Source organism: Lingula anatina, chromosome 8, assembly GCF_051362555.1.
Source record: "Lingula anatina isolate TDL-2025a chromosome 8, LinAna3.0, whole genome shotgun sequence".
Classification (NCBI taxonomy): Eukaryota; Metazoa; Brachiopoda; class Lingulata; order Lingulida; family Lingulidae; genus Lingula; species Lingula anatina.
The window spans coordinates 9835660-9856360 of record NC_141774.1 but is presented as its reverse complement, the minus strand read 5'-3'; the positions used below and the strand labels follow the sequence as shown (position 1 = coordinate 9856360).

Here is a 20701-nt window from a genome sequence, read left to right as displayed (position 1 = left end):
ACAAAGCCCAAATTTTACGTGGAACGAGTTGAGATTATAGGTGACCTAAATCCAAGAGATGGGTATGGAGGCCCTTACCGTCTAGGAGGAGAAGCGGTAACGGTGACTTGGCGGCGGAGCCGCAGGAGCCGCAGGAGCCGCAGGAGCCGGCGGAACATACGGGTCGGGACTAAAACCATGTGTACCGCCAGCGCCTACGCTGGTGGTACAATAACTGAAAGTATTTATTAAGCTGTATGTAGAAATAAAAAAATTTATGAATAATCTTCAGACACCAGGATTCTCATCTGGGTTCAAAGGCCACAAGGTTTTTGCTTTACAATTGAATTCCGACCATCTGGCTTAATTTTTCCAATGGAAATTGGCCTTGGCAAATAGGACACCTGAGAGTGAGCTTTTTGCTGTTGCAACACAATGAGCAGAATGTACGCAAGGGTTGTGGAGAAGAGAAATTAATATTTACTATACCTTGACCCCCCCCCAAAAAAAAGGTATAGTACTACTTAGTATGCATAATTTGCATGTATGCAATGATAAGGCTCATTAGTGTACAATTTTTATTTGAAAATATTATTTATATATCAAATGTGCAGTTGGTGTAATAAGGTATTTAAGCGAAGTTGAGGAAAATGACGAAACGATTTGTTAAAAAATACTGTAATGATTCACATGAAATAAATAATAACAGAACATCAGGAGTGTGGTAGGTTTGCTGTGGATGTATTGAAACCAATGAACCACATCTTTGCTTCAATCTATTTAAAAACGAAAAAACAATCTGCAACAAAATATTTTATTCTTGATTAAATCATCATAAATAAAGTCCACTCAACAAATCATTCTTGAATATATATATGTATATAACTGAACAGCAACTTTCTCTTTCTTTGGTTCACCATATCAGTCAGTGATAGAAACATACAGTAGGCCCTTATCACATCAAGCGAGATATTAACACAAGTCTTTGACAAGTCCTTACAATGTAATATTACATTCTTTTTCAATTCATTCAAATTATTACGCATCTGTTTATGAGATGCTTGAAGAAAAAAATCACTTATGCACTTGCCTTGATGTACAGTTGTATGAACCAAGATTACCAGTACATAGCAAATAGTTAAAATGTGCAAGATTTGACAGATCGGTTGAATCCCCATCTGTTTCATAATTGGAATAACATACAATATACCTCAGATAAAAAGCAGTACCGCCACTTTGTAACTATGAAGCATGTGTATTTGTAGTAGTGCTTTAAACAATTTGATACAAAACCCTTATTTTCACTAATTCGGAACTTGAAAAAAAAATCCATTCAGTCTTCAATTTGCATATATGTGACATTTCGTATTCGTTCAGCAGCAATCGATATTTAAGCTATCACATTTCAGTATTGCGAGTCAATGTTTTTGGACGTTTCAGAGGGTAAAAATGACATCATCAGTCATCTTAGTGATGTCATCAGTCATTTTAATGATGTCATCATGAACAGTGGAACATAAACATTAAGTACAAAAGGAGTTATTTTTGTGCTTTTCCCTTGTTGGTTCCCCCGTGACAACTATTAAATTAAATCACAAATGCTGTTAAGAGGTCATCCATTTTTATCATTATTTTCACAAATCTACAAACCGTATGCTGGAGGGGGGGGGGATGAGTTTTAAGTTTTAGCTTTTCACATTGTACTCTCTGAAGGCAGGGAGTGGGGGGTGGAGGGGGTCTGGAAAAAGTCTGCTTTTTTGGACTTGTGAAAATCATGGTAAAAATGGATGACTCCTTAATGACTACCAACAGCAATTACAACATAACATAATGTATCAATAAGTATAGCAAAAACACTAACAGCACAGCTAAAATGAACAATTTTAAAACAGAAAAAAAAAAAAAAAAACTCAATGAACATGGCTACCATAACCTCTTTGGCAAAAAGAAAGCAAGGCCAACTTAGGCAGGGTCATTCATTTGTTCATGCAAGATACTGTAAGCTTTCTGTACTGTCTATTTACTCTTCGAGAAAAGACCTTCACCACGTACCTCACACCAATCTTCAAAAGTGACCACTTTCAGATAAGTAACAGAACACTGCATTGCACTACGTGAGACATTTTGCAAAGAGCAATCTACAAACAAAAAATGAAAATAAATATTTCTATCTACATAATAATTAACTTTCTCAGAAAAAAAGTAGGGCTTGTCACCAGGCAAGTGCCTCCACCTAGTGGCAAGACTTCAAAGCTCCAGCTTTAATAGTTTAAATGTACATGCATCTCCAACTTCAAATATACAAACAATTCCAAAACAAACAACATCTACTATTTACCTATCACAAATAAATGCTAATTATTTATATGACCTCTACAATGGTAATACTACAACTCACTTGTAATACTTATACTACAATGAATAAAATTCACAATCATTTCAATATAAAATGCATTGTGTTGTGTGGAATGTTTGAAATCATATGACATGATATGATGCTACCTGACAGTAAGATATTCACAGAGCTGCACCTAACCTTGACCTAATTACCTTGACCTAAATACCTTTAACATTTCTCATCTAATTCTTTTTTGTACCTAAGCCCAGCAAAATCAGTCTTGGGTCATATATTCTCCCATGTGACACCAGATAATAAAACAACATCATAAAAACCAAAAACAAACCAACAACAAAAAAGAGAACTGTGGCAATAAAATAGCAGTTTTTCCAAGAATTGCAAGAATTAGGTATAGTTTTGCCTGACAAGGAAAATTGCTACATACCACCAATCAAAGTTAAGGCGAATCACATAACTACATTAGCATAATTGATATTAACATATTTGGCATGGGTAAAAAAAAACAAACAAGAATGCACACATACACACATTCATGTAACATGTGAAATCATTGCTTGCTTCTAGTGATAATATCAGGGGCGGATCCAGAGATATTTTCTGACAGTCTTCCAAATTATTTTTGTTAATCCATCCTCCATTTTTGACCGTCTTCCGACAGAAAATATTAGATACCCGTCAATGTAAACTTTAAAATCTGACCGTCTTCCGGAAGACCCAGAAGACGGCCTAAATCCGCCCCTGAATATATACTAGGAACTAGGAAAGGAGTTTTCCAAAAACCGATGCTTATAAACAAAAGCTTGCTGTCAAAAGTATGCACTCCTTAAGATTCACGAAAGACTACACTTGTTCTTCTAAAACTACTAAGAGACAAATTGATCTAAAACTCTGCCACTATGATATGGGACACATCTTTACAAATTCTAGAATAACATATGCAACAAACTTAACAAAATACAACACAGCATCTATAAGGTATACAGTAAAACAATAACAGAGGGAAAAGCTGCAGCAAGATGCCAAAATGCATGTTGGCAAAAAAACTCAGAGTTAAATAACTTTTTTTCCCTAAATTTCTGACATCTTGAAACCTTTTTATCTGTGAAACCTTTTTTTTTAGGCACAGACCTGAGCTTTTTTCAGATCTGAAAATGTGAATACAATGCCAAAAAGGCTGCTGCGTGTTGCCAAACAACATTTTGGCACAAAGTAAAAAAAAAAAAAAAAAATTCTAGGACTAGAAAGCACACGTCTTACTGTGACATTTTGCTATATGTCATTCATTCACTAATATAATTTTGTTATATAATTATCTCCTATCTAAATAAAGGAGAGGGGGCTTTTTGCAGTCTTATATATGATTACTTAGCATTGCACTCACTATGTATACAGAAGGAATGAAGTTAATGATATTCTCAGTATCAGGGACCTCCTTTTTACAAAACATGAAATAAACAAACAAACAAACAAACAAACAAATAAATAAATAATAATAATAAAAACTTTGAACCACTTTTACATCAAAAATGCTTTAAATGGCTCCTATCATGCATTGGTTAAATGTTTGTGGATAATTTCTTTGTGGGACAGGCTCATTTTCCAACTAACAAATAAAAAGCCTAAATGGACTCAATCAGCAGATCTTGCAGGACTATTGTTGTTGGTGGTGGCTGTGGAGGGGGGTTAAAGTTTGCAATTAAGCAGATAACATTCAAAATACAATAAACGATATGGAAACATGCATATATCACAGAACACTAAAAAAGTGACTGTTGGGTAAAATTGAATATGCTTTTACATCTTAATACATCACAGAAATGTGAGGTGTGAAAACTGAAAGGTTCTTATTATTTCTTATCACAGGATATAGAACTCCTGGGTTAAGTAAAAATCAATTGCTTTTATTAAAGAGGGCGGGGGTGGGGGTGGGGGGGGGGGAGAGCCCACTGTTTAAGAAATGGAATGATATACCCACCTTAGCTCTCCATATGAAACATTTAGGCATGACTTTCAACCCTTCACAGATTTAGAACTATCATGGAGCATATTGTAGATACACACGTAAAGCAAACCAAGGGCCACCTCTAAGTAATAAACCATCCTTCTCTGATTATATATGCAATATATTATAGTTCATATCATGTAACGTTTGTCTCAAAGACTGAAACTACCAGTTCACAAACATTTTATACATTAAATCACAGAATCTCTTGATATTTTTCTGACACCTTTGTAAATAATATCTAGTTCTCCTCTTCCTATATCTAAGCAAATGCTGAAGACTATTTTTCCTTATTCTTATACCAATTAACTCACATTTAAATATTTATTGATAATAGTAACCTATGATTTTCTTTTATTTCATCCAGAATTTAAGGAACAATTGCTTGCAGATATACCTCACAAACAATGATTTAACAAAACAACCAAAAGACAAAACAAACACAATTGTTATAAGGAATTATTCTTCACTTACAGACTAAGAGCACATTCCCAGAGACTTAGATCGATCTGACTAGATCGACCTAACTCCCTGGGGGTTCACGCTAAATTGCTGTCAGCAGACTGCGCACGGTAGTAAATTACCCCCATACAGATTTAAGTAGGCGGGACAGACATTTATGCTGGCTAAGCTGAGAGTAATCTAGTGAGACTCCCCACAGGGATAGATCAATCTAAAATCTGTGGGAATGGGGTCTAACATCCAATTCTGGCGCAAAACCAGCATTCCACAGGTCGTGGACCTCTAGGTCAATGAAGTTTGATTTATGATGTTGTTTAAGTCTCTAAGTAATGAATAATTCTATTCTATCATCCCATCTGGAGACCATGAAAAACCTCTTTCACAGTATACCTCACTGTGTATACTAACAACAAGTGTAGATCACATTTCAAAGTTTAAATAATCAGACAATTATCATTTTTGTTAGCAACCATCCATATCAAAGAAGAACTAAAGTTTTGTGCTTGAATTTGTCTCATTCACAAAAGAGGCTTCCTCAAAGTTATTTTGCTTCGTGGGTGGAACAAGACTGTCTGTCAAATTTTTTGGCACTGGCTTTGCTCCTTCTTCTTCTGTGACAAATCCCTCATTTACATATGGTTTGCCCCCATTGCTCAGTTTTTTCCTGTGTCGCAAGTGACTTATCTTTTCCCCACCAGATGGCACTTCAGAATCTGTGTCCAGTCTTGGATGATGTCCAGCACCACCTTGTAAAACATCATTATGTTGGTTTTGTGTGATTTCTCTTTGGTTAGAGTCTCGTCCCTCTTGTGGCAATGAATGTGGACCACTTTCCCACCCACCATGCTCAGACTGCTCCCCGTGGTGCACGTTGGATTCGTGTGATGCATGTTTATGGTGTGACTTGCGCTCACTGCTCCTGTGTCTGGAAACTGGGCTTCCTGGATGCGAACACGTGCTGCTGCTGTAGCGTCGCTGCCTCTCTGCCTCTGCCTCTTCGGGATGACGATGCTCATAGTCCAGTGATAGTGTATTTATATTGCTCATGGACTCCACCATATCGCCAATCTGAAATACAATTTCTTTGATTATTTCATTAATTTCTTTTAAGTATTTGCCATCATAATATATAATGAAAATACAAAACTTTATAACATATGACATAAATATGTAAATAAAAACATACTCATTAAAAGATCTGAAAAGCAGGCATGTCATTCAGCACTCTGTCTGCACAGTCCACACAGAAGTGGATGAATCTACCTAGTACAATAGCTTCATTGTGAACAAACCCCTTAGTTTTCTGACAATGTGTTTCTACTCACATTCATATCTTGCTGCAAGTCCTTCATGATACTTCTGTGTATGAGGACACACACCAAGGCAAACAGCAACGAGGCAAGAGTTTTCAGACCCAACGCAATGCCTGGCAATTGAAGCAAAGAGAAATCTATTAATATGTTCAAGGTATCCTATCTCGAATTTTTGCGCCAAATCAAATGTGTATAATACAAAGAAAAGAAAAACAACATTTTCTTCACTCGTGAATTAATGCCTGTGCAGGATACCTTAAAAGCACATAACTACATGTAATCTAGACCACTTAACAAATCAATTGAATTATTTCATTTGATTTTACAACAGTCTCCCAACCAAAAGTAGAAATAAAAAAATTCTAAAATTTCATTTTTTGTGCCCTGGTATACTTCCATAGCTGCTTTAAATGTAAAGAAAAAATACTTGTTTGTAAAATCTCTCTCTCTGTATGTGTGTAAAAACATTCAGTCTAAAAACTACTTAACCTGCAAAAACTTACCCAGATATTTGAATCTAAATTGCTCTATGTTGTAGACTAGACAGGAGCCATTGGCCTCACAGTGTTTCTGCCAGACAAGACATGTTGTATCAATCAAGTTCCCAAACATAATGGGAGAAGGAATGTAAGCTGGAAGAATAAACAATAATCAGACATGAGCCTAGGTTAAACACCTCTGAACATTTATTGAATCTCAGACAAGACGAATCTCAGGAACCATTAGAATTGAATTAAAAAATGCGGAATTTTGATAATAGACTTTTTATACACAATAATAGACTTTTTATATATACAGAAATAAACTTTTTATCAATATCAGATATATTCCTTTTTTTTTTCATTTTTCTGCAATGTGTGTGTATGACCTAATAGTATACATTAGAAAATTCACTCTTTGTCATAAATGGATTTCAATAATTTCAATTCCACTCTTTAAATTATTTATTTATCTACTTGAAATTGCACTCTCCCTTTAAAATATATCTTACATTCCTAACATAGTGGAGCACACAATTCCAGTTACCTGCACTAACTTTTCAGGTGCAGTGATTTTCAAAATGACCCTCCATCCCCCAAAACTGCAAAATTTTGGCACATTTTCAGGTAAATGGTCCATACTCCCACAAACTTGGACATTTATACTTTTTCCATGTGCATTAATGTTTAAAATGACACATATTATAAACTAGTGGAAATTTCTGCCCAATAACGTGATCATAAAGACTTACCAAGTAGTCTCATTATCACAAACTGCATCCCAAGAGCAAAAGACCTCTCTTCCTCTGCCACCGACCTACGAGTATTAAAACGACAATTAAATACTTGATAAGAAAGGTATAGTTTTTAGCTTAAAACAGAACAGCTAAATATGGTTATTGTGTTAAATCAATCTGAACAGATGGGAAAATAATCAAAATAAATAAGTAACAATTTTACAATAAATAGATCTAGCTAAATGGCATCCTTGTTTTTATATAAAAAGTAAAATTTCAAAAAAAAAAAAAAAAAGTCTTACAAATTGTATTGTTTATTTCCAATAATAACTTAACTTTTAGAAGAAGATTTAATACATCCAAAATAAAATACCCAACATCACATCTTAAAAAAAAACATCATGCAGCGCCCCCTACCTCATTGTCACCATCAGCAGCGGCATCTGTGTTCCCGCTGTGAGGAAAGTAGCGCCAAACAGAAGAATCATGAAGTACACAAAATTCTTGCATTCATGGGGGCAGGGTCCACTGCGAGCAAGCTGGGACACGATGATATCCGTGGACGAGTTCGTAACAATGCAGGAGCAGTCTGTGTAGTTCTTTATATTGCTCAATACTCTGTCGCTGTCATCCTTTACCTGAAATATTCATATTATATGTGAATTTCAAATTGCATCACAAATTCCAAGTCCCTTAAAAAGCATTTATTCCCCTTCATTAGTATGTGATAGTGCACTGCCCTTTTTTTAAATTTAGATCAATATCAACTTCATCATCAAACAATTTTTTTTCATCAGCAAATTAAACCAAGCATTAATGTTTACAATCTCAGGAAAATAAATATCCCCATTCTTTATAAGACATAGAAAATGCAGTACATGACTTCTCATTTTTACTCACTGACAAGTAATTTGTGAGATCTTTCACTGCAAACTCTGGTCTAACAAATTACATTAAATACCATATCATTATTTTCTGTATAGAAATGTGTACACCCTTCATGACATGGGGAAAAAATATGAAGTTGCTAACCCTGGCTATACCTACCACATCATTATTATTAGCATAGAAATGTGTGCACCCTGCGTGACACGGGGAAAAATATGTGATGTCGTTAGCTCCGCAGATGAGATCAATTGCTCTTGTCGAGCAGGAACAGGCATCATTGCAGGATGATGTCAGATTGGCTTCAAACTCCAGTGAATCATCAAGACTACAAATATATTCAAAATATACCAAAATGTATCATTAAAGGTTTTGTCAAGATTGATTTAAAATCAGAAGCATTAATTTTCAAATTTTTTTTTTCAAAACTAGTCCAAACAATAATATGAATATAAGATGTTAAAATGCATTCTAAAATTTTCTAAGATTGCTTAAAAAATCAATGCATTTTCAATTTTTTTTTTTGCAAAATATTAGCGTTTACGCATTATATGCATTATTACATAGTCAGGAGCAGAGAGCACATTAAAATATGGGGCTGTGACAGTGTCTAAAAGTTCGTCCAAAGCAAATACAATGGCCATGTAGTCAGCGAATAAATTTAAACAAGGCAGCAAAGCTGTCAAATGTACAGACAAAGAACAGAAAATAAAGATGCAAATAAGTGAAAAATTAAATTTTCACAAAAAACTGTTAAATTGCCAGAAAAATTTACCAAACAGACTGCGTTGCCTATTGAAGCTGTATTTTAGTGCCATGTTTCTTTCCTATAAGTTTGAGAACAGTAAGTGACATGATTTCCCTTAAATGGTCATCATAGGAGCAGTGCCCAAAATAGGGGTTTCTTCAAATTTTGATACAACATTAAATAATGTTTAACAGCATAATGACAATCAAATGTTATTAATAAAATATTAGTAACATGGACATTCAGAAAATGTGACAAGCAAAAGTCTTCAAGATCATGGAACTTTAAAGTCACACCTTGAAAATGCCAATATGTGAAAAATTAAATTTTCACAAAAAACTGTTTAACTGCCAAAAAAAAAAAAAAAAAAAAAAAAAAAAAAAAAAAAAAAAAAAAAAAAATACCAAACAGACTGCATTGCCTACTGAAGCTGTATTTTAGTCCCATGTTTCTTTCCTGTAAGTTTGAGAACAGTAAGTGACATGATTTTCCTTAAATGGTCATCATGGAAGCAGTGCCCAAAATAGGGGTTTCTTCAAATTTTGATGCAATATTACATAATGTTTAACAGCTTAATGACCATCAATTTTTAATTATAAAATATTTGTATCACAGATATTCAGAAAATGTGACTAGCAAAGGTCTTCAGGCCCATGGAACTTCAAAGTCACGCCTTGAAAATGCCAAAATGTAAACAAGCCAGCACTGTTCTGAAATGGGTTTATTTCCATTTTTAACACTTTTTTAACATAAAACAAAATAAACATTTTACTGCCATTTTTATATGACCAACTAAAAAAATTGATGAGATGGGAAAAGTATCAATAGAACAGTGTTAAATGTCCAATTTCCTCCATTCTGAGATTCTGAACATAGTGGATGATTGAATCTGACGAACTGCAATGATATGAGTTTATTTCCATTTTTGACACTTTATTACACAGTACATGATAACAAGTTTACCATGTTTTTTACATAATCAACTAACAATGTTGTAAAGATGCAGGAAATATCAAACAAACACTTTTAGGCATCTTATTAGTTAAATAATGAGACTGTTAACTACCCTAGGTTCTAGATTCCGGTATTGCCAGCACCACAAGGTATATTTAGCAAGCTAGCTTTTACGTTGCTCTGACACTCAGGGTACTGTTAACATGCTTAAGAATTGAATCTGAGGAAATGTGAAAAAAAACAGTATAACTTCTAAAATAATGGCCCGATTATGCTGATTTTCGAACTCAACCTGCATTTTAGTAAGATTGACCACTCCTGTGAGTATAATTACAATTGGCCAATCTGTTTTTCTTATATTGTGTTATCAGTGTTGCATTTATATTGAAAATAGTGAAAAAACAGCATAAATTCCCTCAAAATAGCCCAATCATGCTGATTTTCGAACTTGACCTGCGTATTATGAATATTCATCAGTTCTGTAAGTTTCAAGTCAAAAGGTAAAATGGTTTTCCACTTATCGTGTTATCGGTGCTGCATATATGCTGAAAAAAGTGAAAAAACAGCATAAATTCCCTAAAAGTGACCCGATCATGCTGATTTTCGAACTTGACCTGCGTATTATGAATATTCATCAGTTCTGTAAGTTTCAAGTCAAAAGGTAAAATGGTTTTCCACTTATCATGTTATCGGTGCTGTATATATGCTGAAAAAAGTGAAAAAACAGCATAAATTCCCTAAAAGTGACCCAATCATGCTGATTTTCGAACTTGACCTGCGTATTATGAATATTCATCAGTTCTGTAAGTTTCAAGTCAAAAGGTAAAATGGTTTTCCACTTATCGTGTTATCGGTGCTGCATATATGCTGAAAAAAGTGAAAAAACAGCATAAATTCCCTAAAAGTGACCCGATCATGCTGATTTTCGAACTTGACCTGCGTATTATGAATATTCATCAGTTCTGTAAGTTTCAAGTCAAAAGGTAAAATGGTTTTCCACTTATCATGTTATCGGTGCTGTATATATGCTGAAAAAAGTGAAAAAACAGCATAAATTCCCTAAAAGTGACCCAATCATGCTGATTTTCGAACTTGACCTGCGTATTATGAATATTCATCAGTTCTGCAAGTTTCAAGTCAAAAGGTAAAATGGTTTTCCACTTATCGTGTTATCGGTAAAAGTGCACGGCGACGGCGACGGCGACGACAGCGACGACGGCGACGGCGACGACAGACGCAGATGATGGCTATATGTACAGACACATCTGTGTCTGTACATAAAAAAATATATTTTGTCATTTCTCAAGCAGCCATTGCTAACATCAAAAACTGAAACAGTGACCAATGGCTGAAATGGTGGGTAAGATGCACAAAACATCAGCTCACCCTGCAGAATATGGCATAGTGGCGCCAGCTATCTTTCTGTTTTCACACCCAGTGAACAGCAGTAAGACCATGACTCCTATGGCCAGTCCATTCAGTATAAGAGTCATCTGGATAGCACCTGTAGAAGATAACAAGGTTATAAGTATACAAAATATGCTTAATAATTAAGGCTCTTATGGCACATTCACAGCCAGTTGATCCATGGACTTGCTATTCCGTGGATCAGATATGGTGCAGCCTACTTGAAAGCGTGCCAAGATTTAATTGCTCTGTCCCTGCTGGGAACTTTTCTTCTTAAGTTATGGCAAATAAAAGAGAAAAATGCTTGTAGCTTGTAGTTTTTATAAGATTATCTAGTCAATATGACTCTATTCTCTACAAAGACTCTCCTTACCTTTAGGTTTAAGCTGCAGCTTCCTCATCAAAAACCCCCCAAACAAGACTCCAAGTACGGCTCCAGGTATAGCTATACCACCTGTAATAGAACACAGAGAGCGTGTATGTGTGTTCGTGCATGCACATGTGTGTGTGTGAGCCTCTGTGTGTACACGTGTGTGTGTGTGAACCTGTGTATGTGTGTGTGTTTATATGTCTGTCTGTGTGTGATTACGTGCAAGCCTGTGTGTGTGTCTGGTGTGCATGCATATATGTGTGCATGCATGTGCATACCTGTGTGTGTGTGTGTGTGTGTGTGTGTGTGTGTGTGTGTGTGTGTGTGTGTGTGTGTGTGTGTGTGTGTGTGTGTGTGTGTGTGTGTGTGTGTGTGTGATAGTTCATTTGCCTACATGTAAGTGCCTGTGTGGGTCAATGAGTATATGATGTTTTACACTATATATCATATACGCCTCAGTAACTTATGGAGTGTCTGATACATATGCTGGTACATAGCTGTTACCACAAAAGAGGAGAAAATACACGGAAATAATATAAGAAAAAAAAAAAAAGAAAATTATGTTATTTTGCTTCATTAATGAATCCTATTTTGACACAGAACTGATATTCTAAGCAATTAAAAAGACTGATATACACATGTATAATTTTACCGCTGAAAACAAACTTTTAAGGGTATAAATTCAATTTATGCCCGTCCCTGCTCATTAACGACCAATCTTAAACAGCCTACCTATTCTGATAAAGTTCCCTTTCAAATCTTACCAGTGAATAAATTAGCCTGAGACTTGTTGATGGAAAACTGGTGTTCTATGTACTTAGCCAGGAATGTTAGAAAACCGCTGACGATGGCGAGTTCGCAGCAAACGCCGAAACAAGTCAGGAGGTAGATGGCATTACGTAGTAGACTGCATACTGCACGTGGAATGTCTAGAAAATAAATATAAATAAAATAATTTGTTGGAGGTGATAATAATAATAATAAACATTAACATAAGCAATAAATCAATATATTAATATAAATGAATAAAATATTCTTACATAATGCCAGTTGTAATTATTCATCTGTTAAATTTGTAAAAACATATAGACATATAACTACGTATGCACACACAGATTTTTTCTTTAAAAATATTTTTTTCAACATTTTTACTAAAGTGTATATATATGTTCCTTCCATACACAGAAAAATATAATATAGTTACATCATGAGTATTTCGGAATTGTCTAGAAAACAGAACATATATACGCTGTCTGAAACATTCAAAATTTATGTAAAATATTGATGTTTTCATACATAACAATTACAATACATCAACAGTCTGAAAACAAATCAGCTGATCTATAAAAGAAAATTGCTTTTCTATTAACAGTGTTGTTGAAAAGCCTATATGTGGGACACCATTGATGGAATATAGATTAATTCCATCCAATACAACCAATGATGTCACCAGTCCATGCCAAAAAGCTTTTGACTTTGTGTTGACCTTTTTGAGATACCACTGGTCATGAACTACTGACCCAATGTGACCAGTGATGGGACATATTTACAATATTTTTATTGTCCTGGCATTTGTTTTATGACCATATGGCGTGGGTCTAGTGGTTTTTTCGCAGACTGTGACTTTTTGCAATGCAGAAAGTGGTGGTTGAGGGGGGAGCGGGGGCTGTATTTTCCACTTATTTATTTATTTATCACATACTGACGTTATATTAACGAAAAGGAGCAAGGCGGATGCTGGTACCATTATGAATATTTAACATGCAGTACAACAGCAGTCGTCATCTTAATAACGTGAAAAAACTCTGTAATGCTATACGTGTTTTCAATATGAGATGGAAACTACATCACTGTCTTTCTATATTACCCTCATTTTTCATTTCTATACCTTTTGAATTGCACAATATGTCAATAATCTGACACAAAATAAGCAAAGTGTAGGATTCTACAATCGATATTTTCAGAAAAAGAAATTTTAACAGCTGTGCAATGCCTTAAAACTTTCCCTTTTGTTACCTTTGATAGTTTTCCCATATTCATCATCCTTCGGCTCTCCTACTTCTGATTCTGTCTTCCCCTTGTCTTTCAAAATTTTTGCCTCTAAATCGGCATGTAGAGTTTTGGGAAAACCAAAAAAAGGAATTGCGATTAAAATCAGAACGCTCCCAAAAAGGAGGAAGCCTCCCCACCAGGCGCCCACCCAACGCGGGTCCTCAGTGGTGAGATTGAGGGTGCGGTAGTCGTAGCTGAAGGCGTCCACGTAGTACTGGAGAAGAAGAGCACCGAGTCCGAACCCTACCACTGGACCCAGGGCAGATGTTGCATAGATAAATGCTGCAAGAAAAAAAAATAGTTTTTACTTATTAGTATCAAGAAAACCAATGACAGACAAGTATTGCCAACTTGACATAATCATTTATAATTTAATATGTATAAATAAATAAAATAAATAAATAAATAAAATAAAACAATACTGTAATTTTTAACTAGTGTGTACTGATGGAAATGTGCAGATACAAATCTACATAAGAAAATCATATTAAGGCTACAGTACAACAACATAATGACTTTCATAGCAAAAATACTATGTCCAAGAATGCTTATGCTCTGAAAGTCGGGTACATCACAATGTTAAGGAAAAATCATTTGATCTATCAAGATTTGTGTGAATGTTCATCAGTGTGAATATGTGCATATTTATTGGCACGCTTGTTTATGAGGACCCTCCTCTCTCTGGGGCCATTCTGAATGGCCTCTCTCTCTCTCTCTCTCTCTCTCTCTCTCATGCTCTAGTTATTTCATTCTCTCGGTCCAGTGCTTCACACTCCCCCAAGGAACACAGAGCCACAGGTAAAACAGATTAATCAACATATTTATCATCTTTACGTGATTTAGTGCATGAAAATGGAGCAAGGACTGTGCTAAACTGAAGTCTACTGTACTTCTTCAAACATCAGTTAGAGGGACCCAAATTTTATTTACTAAACTTGCTAATTCTATGTGTACTATTAACAAATGTTGCACCATACTTTCTTCTAGGGTTTTAAATATCCCTTTGCACAATATGACTATCTTTAGTTTATTAAACTTTAATCTAGCCAATTTTTAAATTAAAATCATTAAAATGCCATAAGGTGGTAAACTAAAAGGTGTAACTTTTCCAGGTCCATAGGCAGGAGGGAGCCGGGGGGGCAGTGGGTTTGAGAGAACTGCCCTTTTGACTGAAAAGTTTCACCTGAATCCAGATTTGATCTATGTTCTACTAATATGCCGTTTCTCAAGTTGGACTAATTTCTAGTAATTTAAGGGAATAAAACTGTCCATTTTTTTTCCATGTCTAAAAGGACTGTCTCATTCGCATCTTTATACATTTTCTAAGTAACATGACCTTAGTATTGCCTTACTTTGCAAAGCTCACCCCCCAAAATCTAATCAAATACAAAATTTCAGGAAATAAACTGAAGGCGTACTCTTCAATTTCATTATTACCACCTGGATCAGACAGCCATGAATAAGTAATAGAATTGCATGATAATGAACTATGCAAATGTCAGCTATGTGTGGGGGTCCTTTTAACTCAACTTCTATTGTTATCCCCATCAAGCAACACTGTATTGCATGTCTAGCCTGTAGAAGTTACATCAAAGGCTGGAGACAGAATATATTGCAAAAACTTCTCTTGTCTCGACTAATGGAAAGGTTTGGAGGAAATTCAACCAACTGCTGCTTTGGATCATACAGGAGGTTATAATCAAGGATAAAGGATTTGTTTTTTATTCCTTTTTTACCCTATAAAGTAAAGAAGTATGTGTCAATACATCGAGGCAAATCTGAAAAATTTTGAAATAGCCATTAAGCAATAAATGCAGTTAACTTCATCACATTCTAAGATAATGGAATCAATAACATCTTGAGGGAAAGGACTTGATTGTCAAATATAAAATTGTTATCACCAGTCACCAGGCCGACTTCTTAACTGCCAAGGTGACATTGTGAAAATCATCAGTGTTACTAAGTTATCATGTAACATTTAACATACACTCCACTGCATTAATTTAGTTAAAAAATTATACTCGTCCAGTATGGAATACTTAAGTGTGTAATGCTTATAGTCTGTTTGTCTGTCTGTCAGACCATCTGTCTGCATAACTGTCCATTCATTTAAAGTAAAAAAAAAAAAAAATCTAAAAAATAATCCTTTATCAGTCACTGTTTTACATTAAAATCTTTCAGTAAAAAGAAGATGTCACCATGTTAATGTTGTATTAATTACCATCACTTATCCCTAGACACAGGTGAACAAAATAATTACACCTGTAGAAATGGACCCTTAATTGTATTTTTTCTAAAAATAATCTCCTGACAACTCAATCAATTGATCACGGAAAGTGTCGTCCTGGGCATTGCGGAATTACTCAGGGGGCTACTACCAATCCAGGGCAACTACATGTCAATGGAACTGGCAGAGAGTTGAATTAACCTTCTGTTTTCCAAATTTATTAATCAGACTAAAAAGGTTAAGTTTTAAAATTCAGTTCAAACTTGTACCTGTTTTTCACTCTGGGTTTTATCAAAGGTTCCAACATGGTGAACATACATTGTAATGAAAGAAGGATGAAAATTCTATGCAATACAATAAGGTATTGCACTTGATAACAACAGGTACCTTTTTCATTAATAATGTCAACATTACATGGAACACAGAAAACAAAGAATTATTCATGATTATAGAACTCCAACACACAAGTAATTCATTAGGACACAATCACAGCTTTTCTCCAAACACTGCATGATCCCAAGGGTTTAACGTGGTCCTGAAAAGACCCAGATGCAAAGATTAATTCTGACACAAGTTTAAGACTAGGTTTCCATACGTAGGTCGATCTAACAGGACTGATCGATCTCCAAGGGGTTTCTCGCTAAATTGCTTTCAGCTTCAGCGGCTTACTAGTAGATGTCTGGCACACCTATTGAAGCTGCTAAATGATAATTTATTACCCCCTAGCAGCTTCAGTAGGCCTGACAGACACCTAAGCCACTCAAGTTAAATGCAATTTAAGAGAATCCCCTCAGAGTTGGATCAATCCCCAGTTAGTACGATAGGGTCTAAGAATGATCCCTAAACTTGTGCTGCCAGTGCTAAGGCATAGGAGAAGTCATGGTGATATTAACTCATTTTTTTTCTCCAAACATAAACATATCTGTTTCTTCTGAAGGCCTCGCCATGTAGGTATGAATTCTGATTAATTTGTCATGAGTCCAAAGAATTAAAAAAAAGACTAAATTGTAAGAAAAAAAATTAATTATTTTACTTATTGAGCCATTGCATTTTTATCTCACTGCTAGCTTTTTAGGGTCCTAACTCCTAAGTTATGGTCAAACATTTTGACAAAAAATTTTGTTTGATCTAATATGATTCCCAAAAGTTGCATATTAAATAAATAAATTATTATTTAAAAAATGTTTTTTCATTTTCAGTTAATGCATCTTAAACTCCCCTTGAAATATATGTGAATAAAACATGTGTTTGCTACATAATCAGATACAATACCTGTTTTACCGGTCTTCTTATTTATACATTATCATACACTGGGGATTCAGAGACTATTAAAAAAATTAATTCCACATCCTAAATCTTTTTTAATAGGGAGTAAAGAGACACAGGATCATTCCTGCCTTATATTTATGTTTATATTAGTCAAATTTTATGGCTTCCATGCATGTTTAAAGATGAAGTTTGTACGTGACATTAAAATGCAATTTAGTGCGACAAACAAACACCTGTGAAATGATGAAATGAAGAAAACAGGTTTAGTTCTGTTGCACACTTGGAAATTAAAGACAAAATAACAGACGGGGAGACTGAAGTTCAAGATATGTCACAGTAATTTAGAACTTTGCTTATTTTGAAGTCAATAAAACTCATTTGTTTTGTCACATGCACACATGCATGCACACACACACACACACCTGGAGTGTGATATTAACAGACACCAGATCTGGGGTAGCACTAACATTTTTTTTGCTTAGCCAAATCACTACCTTTTCATCATTTTTTTCCTCCAAATGGTTTAAAGTTGACTAAAAAAAGTCAAATCAACTCCATTTTTTCCAGCTAATTTAAGTCAGTTTCAGCATTTGGCTAAATTGGCAGGTGTTAGAGCTACCCCATCCAGATGCTATTTTTTTACTTTGGGCCAGTATCTCTCAACAGTGTCTATTAAAGTATTTCCTTTTATGAGCTGTTTTTCGTCCACCTACCTATCAAACTGGGCGCCTTGTCCTTGGGAACATGGTTATCAATATAAGTAGTCCCCAGGGTATAGATGGGGGTACCGCCCACCCCTACAAGCACCTGCGCTAAAATCAGGATAAATACATATATCCCATTCCCAGACTCAGAGTCTACGCAATTCATCATGGCGGCACTACCCAGGGGCTCTGTGCTTCCTGGTTGGCTTAGAGATGTCGAAGTGGGAATTTTACATATATTATCGTGCTCTGTGCTGTTGATGAAGCCGCCTTTTATGGTGTAAGATTCTGCAAGGAAATGTGGAAGGGTGAACATGAAGGCACCCAGCGAGATGAGAAGACCTCCTATGCCCACTAGTCGTGGAATGTGTCGACGTGCGCCAAAATAACTTACGAATATCACAGCAACGAGGGATCCAAACTCAAAAGAGGCAGCGATGACCCCAGATAGAGAGCTGCCGATCTCAAAGCGTTTTTCTACAGTCGTTATCACACTGTTGAAGTACCCGGCAGATATAGATCCCGAGAATAGAGAAAGAATGCACATCACAAAGATAAACATTTTAATGTTCGCGCAGGTCTGCATACAGTCTGGACGGCATTTTCCATACCCACAATCCCTCCCTTCTTCAAACTCATCCGGGTCGAACCCAGCCTCGCGTAACTGCTCACGCTGTCGTTCATGAATATCTGTGGTAGTAACGAACTCTGATTGGCTGTCGTTGGTCATGACTGTCTCATTCAAATCACTCGGTGTTGTGGCGACTGTATGCAGCTGCCCAGAGATCGTAAAGATCCCATCCTGTTCCATGTTGTCATTTTTCCCTATGGCACTTAGCTCCAATGTGTTTGGGGGCCCTGGAGGAGGGGAATCAATCTGAACTGTAGGTGGCAGTGCCGTAGACAAGAGGGTCCTTGGTTCTGCCATCTTTGTTACGGTTCACAGAGAAATCTAAAGTGATGACTCCAAGCTGTTTTTACCGTTGGATAATGTTCTAAAATTCTGTAAAAAGAGAGAAAAAAATGACTTTTTTGCCAAATTAGTTGGATTGCCCTCAATTTTGTGTGTGTGCTTATGCACATTACATGCATGCAAGTGTGAGAGTTAATGTATTCTTTTAATACCACATGTCAACAAAAATCCGATTATCAATTCAACCAATATCTATATACATACTGAAATATAAAACATGAATTGCTCCTTGTTTAAATACTAACATATATATCAGTCGCAGAACATAGATCAACAATTCTACATAATAAAATAAACTTCTCACGTCAGAACACCCATATCAGGGTACACTGACTGAGTCTGTATTTCAACACTGAAGTAAAATACAGACATGAGCCCAGGTTTAAAAAAAAAAAAAAAAAAAAAAAAAAACTCTGAACATTTATGGAACCATCAGAATTGAATTTAACAGAAATGTGGAATTCCGCAGCAAAAGCTCACGTCTGATAATATATATATCCTCCTCTTCACCCTTGCACCTGAAAATCTCTCAAATTATCCGCAACCTGTCTCCAATTTTTATCTGGACTAAGTCAATTCTTTGGACAAATTTGCTTTCTGATCAATGTAATCCAGTTCTGTTAAACAGAGCATTGCCAGGGTTACCGACCTCGGCGCAAGCTGTTCCGACTTTTTCAGTTAAGTGCCGGGATAAAATGTTTATTCTACATGTCTGGAGTAGTTTTTTCTATCTCTCTGATCATTATACCTCAGTGTGCTAGCACCTTTGGTGAGTTCAAGGAGTTCCACCATCATGGTGAGTTCTAGGTTATGAGTTTTTTTTTCAACTCTGATTAAAATCTTCAGCTGCTGATTCCTTTTTTTTTTTTTTCAGTCTCAGTTTTCACATATGAAAAGTTATTTTTATTTCCAGATGAACACACCTGGGTTTCCCCAACCCCCAAAGGAAATTCTCAGGAAATGTCTAGGAAATTCTGAGGAGATATCTTCTTGGCTAGTTCCTTGTCCCTATTTCACATATAATATTAAATATTTAGTTGTCTGACTTAAATCTGATAGCCATAATTAAACCCATCTTCTCATTGCTTACGACAGTACACATTCCAGTTTCTCTCCATTTCCACAAAAAAAAAAAAAAAAAAAAAAAATGCAGTTCTGTGCTGGTGCTTGCTTATAAATAATTCACCAAACGCATATCTAATATTCTTCTTTGGAAACACCAAAATGAAAAAAAAAAAAAAAAAAAAAAAAAAACTTACCATTTTTCAACAGTTTAATACCGACATGGCAAACAAAATATATATAATGCTGCCTGACCAAAGAGGTTGAGACAGGCCATTACTCACCAATCTTCCAAGCACTAGTATCTGACTGAACATCCACAATTGATTCTTAAAGACATCTTATATGCTAATACATGTTTATTTCACCTATATATAACAGTATTTTTACACCTGTTGGATATATCAGATCATCTACCTGAGAGAAAATATCAACCTGTGGAAGCATTCACAATAGCAGATTGGCAGATCTGCGGATCAAATCTGGCAAATATACCCAAAAGCTTGCTGCATAACCTCCTATCAGACATTGAATAAATTCCCATGCAGGGAATACCCGACAAGAATTCAACTGGGTCCGCCATATTTGATCTGCTGATCGGTTAGGCCACATTCAAAACAGATAATCTGCAGACCTACTGATCTGTGGACTAAATAGGGCCAACCCCACTCAAAAGCATAGCTGCCTACAGTCTCCCCACCTCCACACACACACCATCC

General features: G+C 35.6%; 1 protein-coding gene across 7 annotated transcripts in view; it reads right to left on the bottom strand.

Annotated features, from left to right (window-relative positions):
- Window positions 1-779: 779 nt before the first annotated feature.
- Window positions 780-20701, bottom strand: part of LOC106162856 (solute carrier organic anion transporter family member 3A1) — a 36214-nt gene continuing 16292 nt past the window's right edge. For all 7 annotated transcript variants that reach the window (XM_086994182.1, XM_086994185.1, XM_086994184.1 and 4 more), the window contains 11 exons: window positions 17957-18950; window positions 13712-14029; window positions 12460-12624; window positions 11699-11779; window positions 11305-11422; window positions 8379-8544; window positions 7749-7969; window positions 7347-7411; window positions 6619-6747; window positions 6128-6228; window positions 780-5870 (listed from right to left, as the gene is read on the bottom strand). In XM_086994182.1, coding sequence (XP_086850308.1) covers window positions 5292-5870; window positions 6128-6228; window positions 6619-6747; window positions 7347-7411; window positions 7749-7969; window positions 8379-8544; window positions 11305-11422; window positions 11699-11779; window positions 12460-12624; window positions 13712-14029; window positions 17957-18875 — 2862 coding nt within the window. In that variant the 5' untranslated portion in view covers window positions 18876-18950 and the 3' untranslated portion in view covers window positions 780-5291. The remainder of the gene's footprint in view (window positions 5871-6127; window positions 6229-6618; window positions 6748-7346; window positions 7412-7748; window positions 7970-8378; window positions 8545-11304; window positions 11423-11698; window positions 11780-12459; window positions 12625-13711; window positions 14030-17956; window positions 18951-20701) is intronic.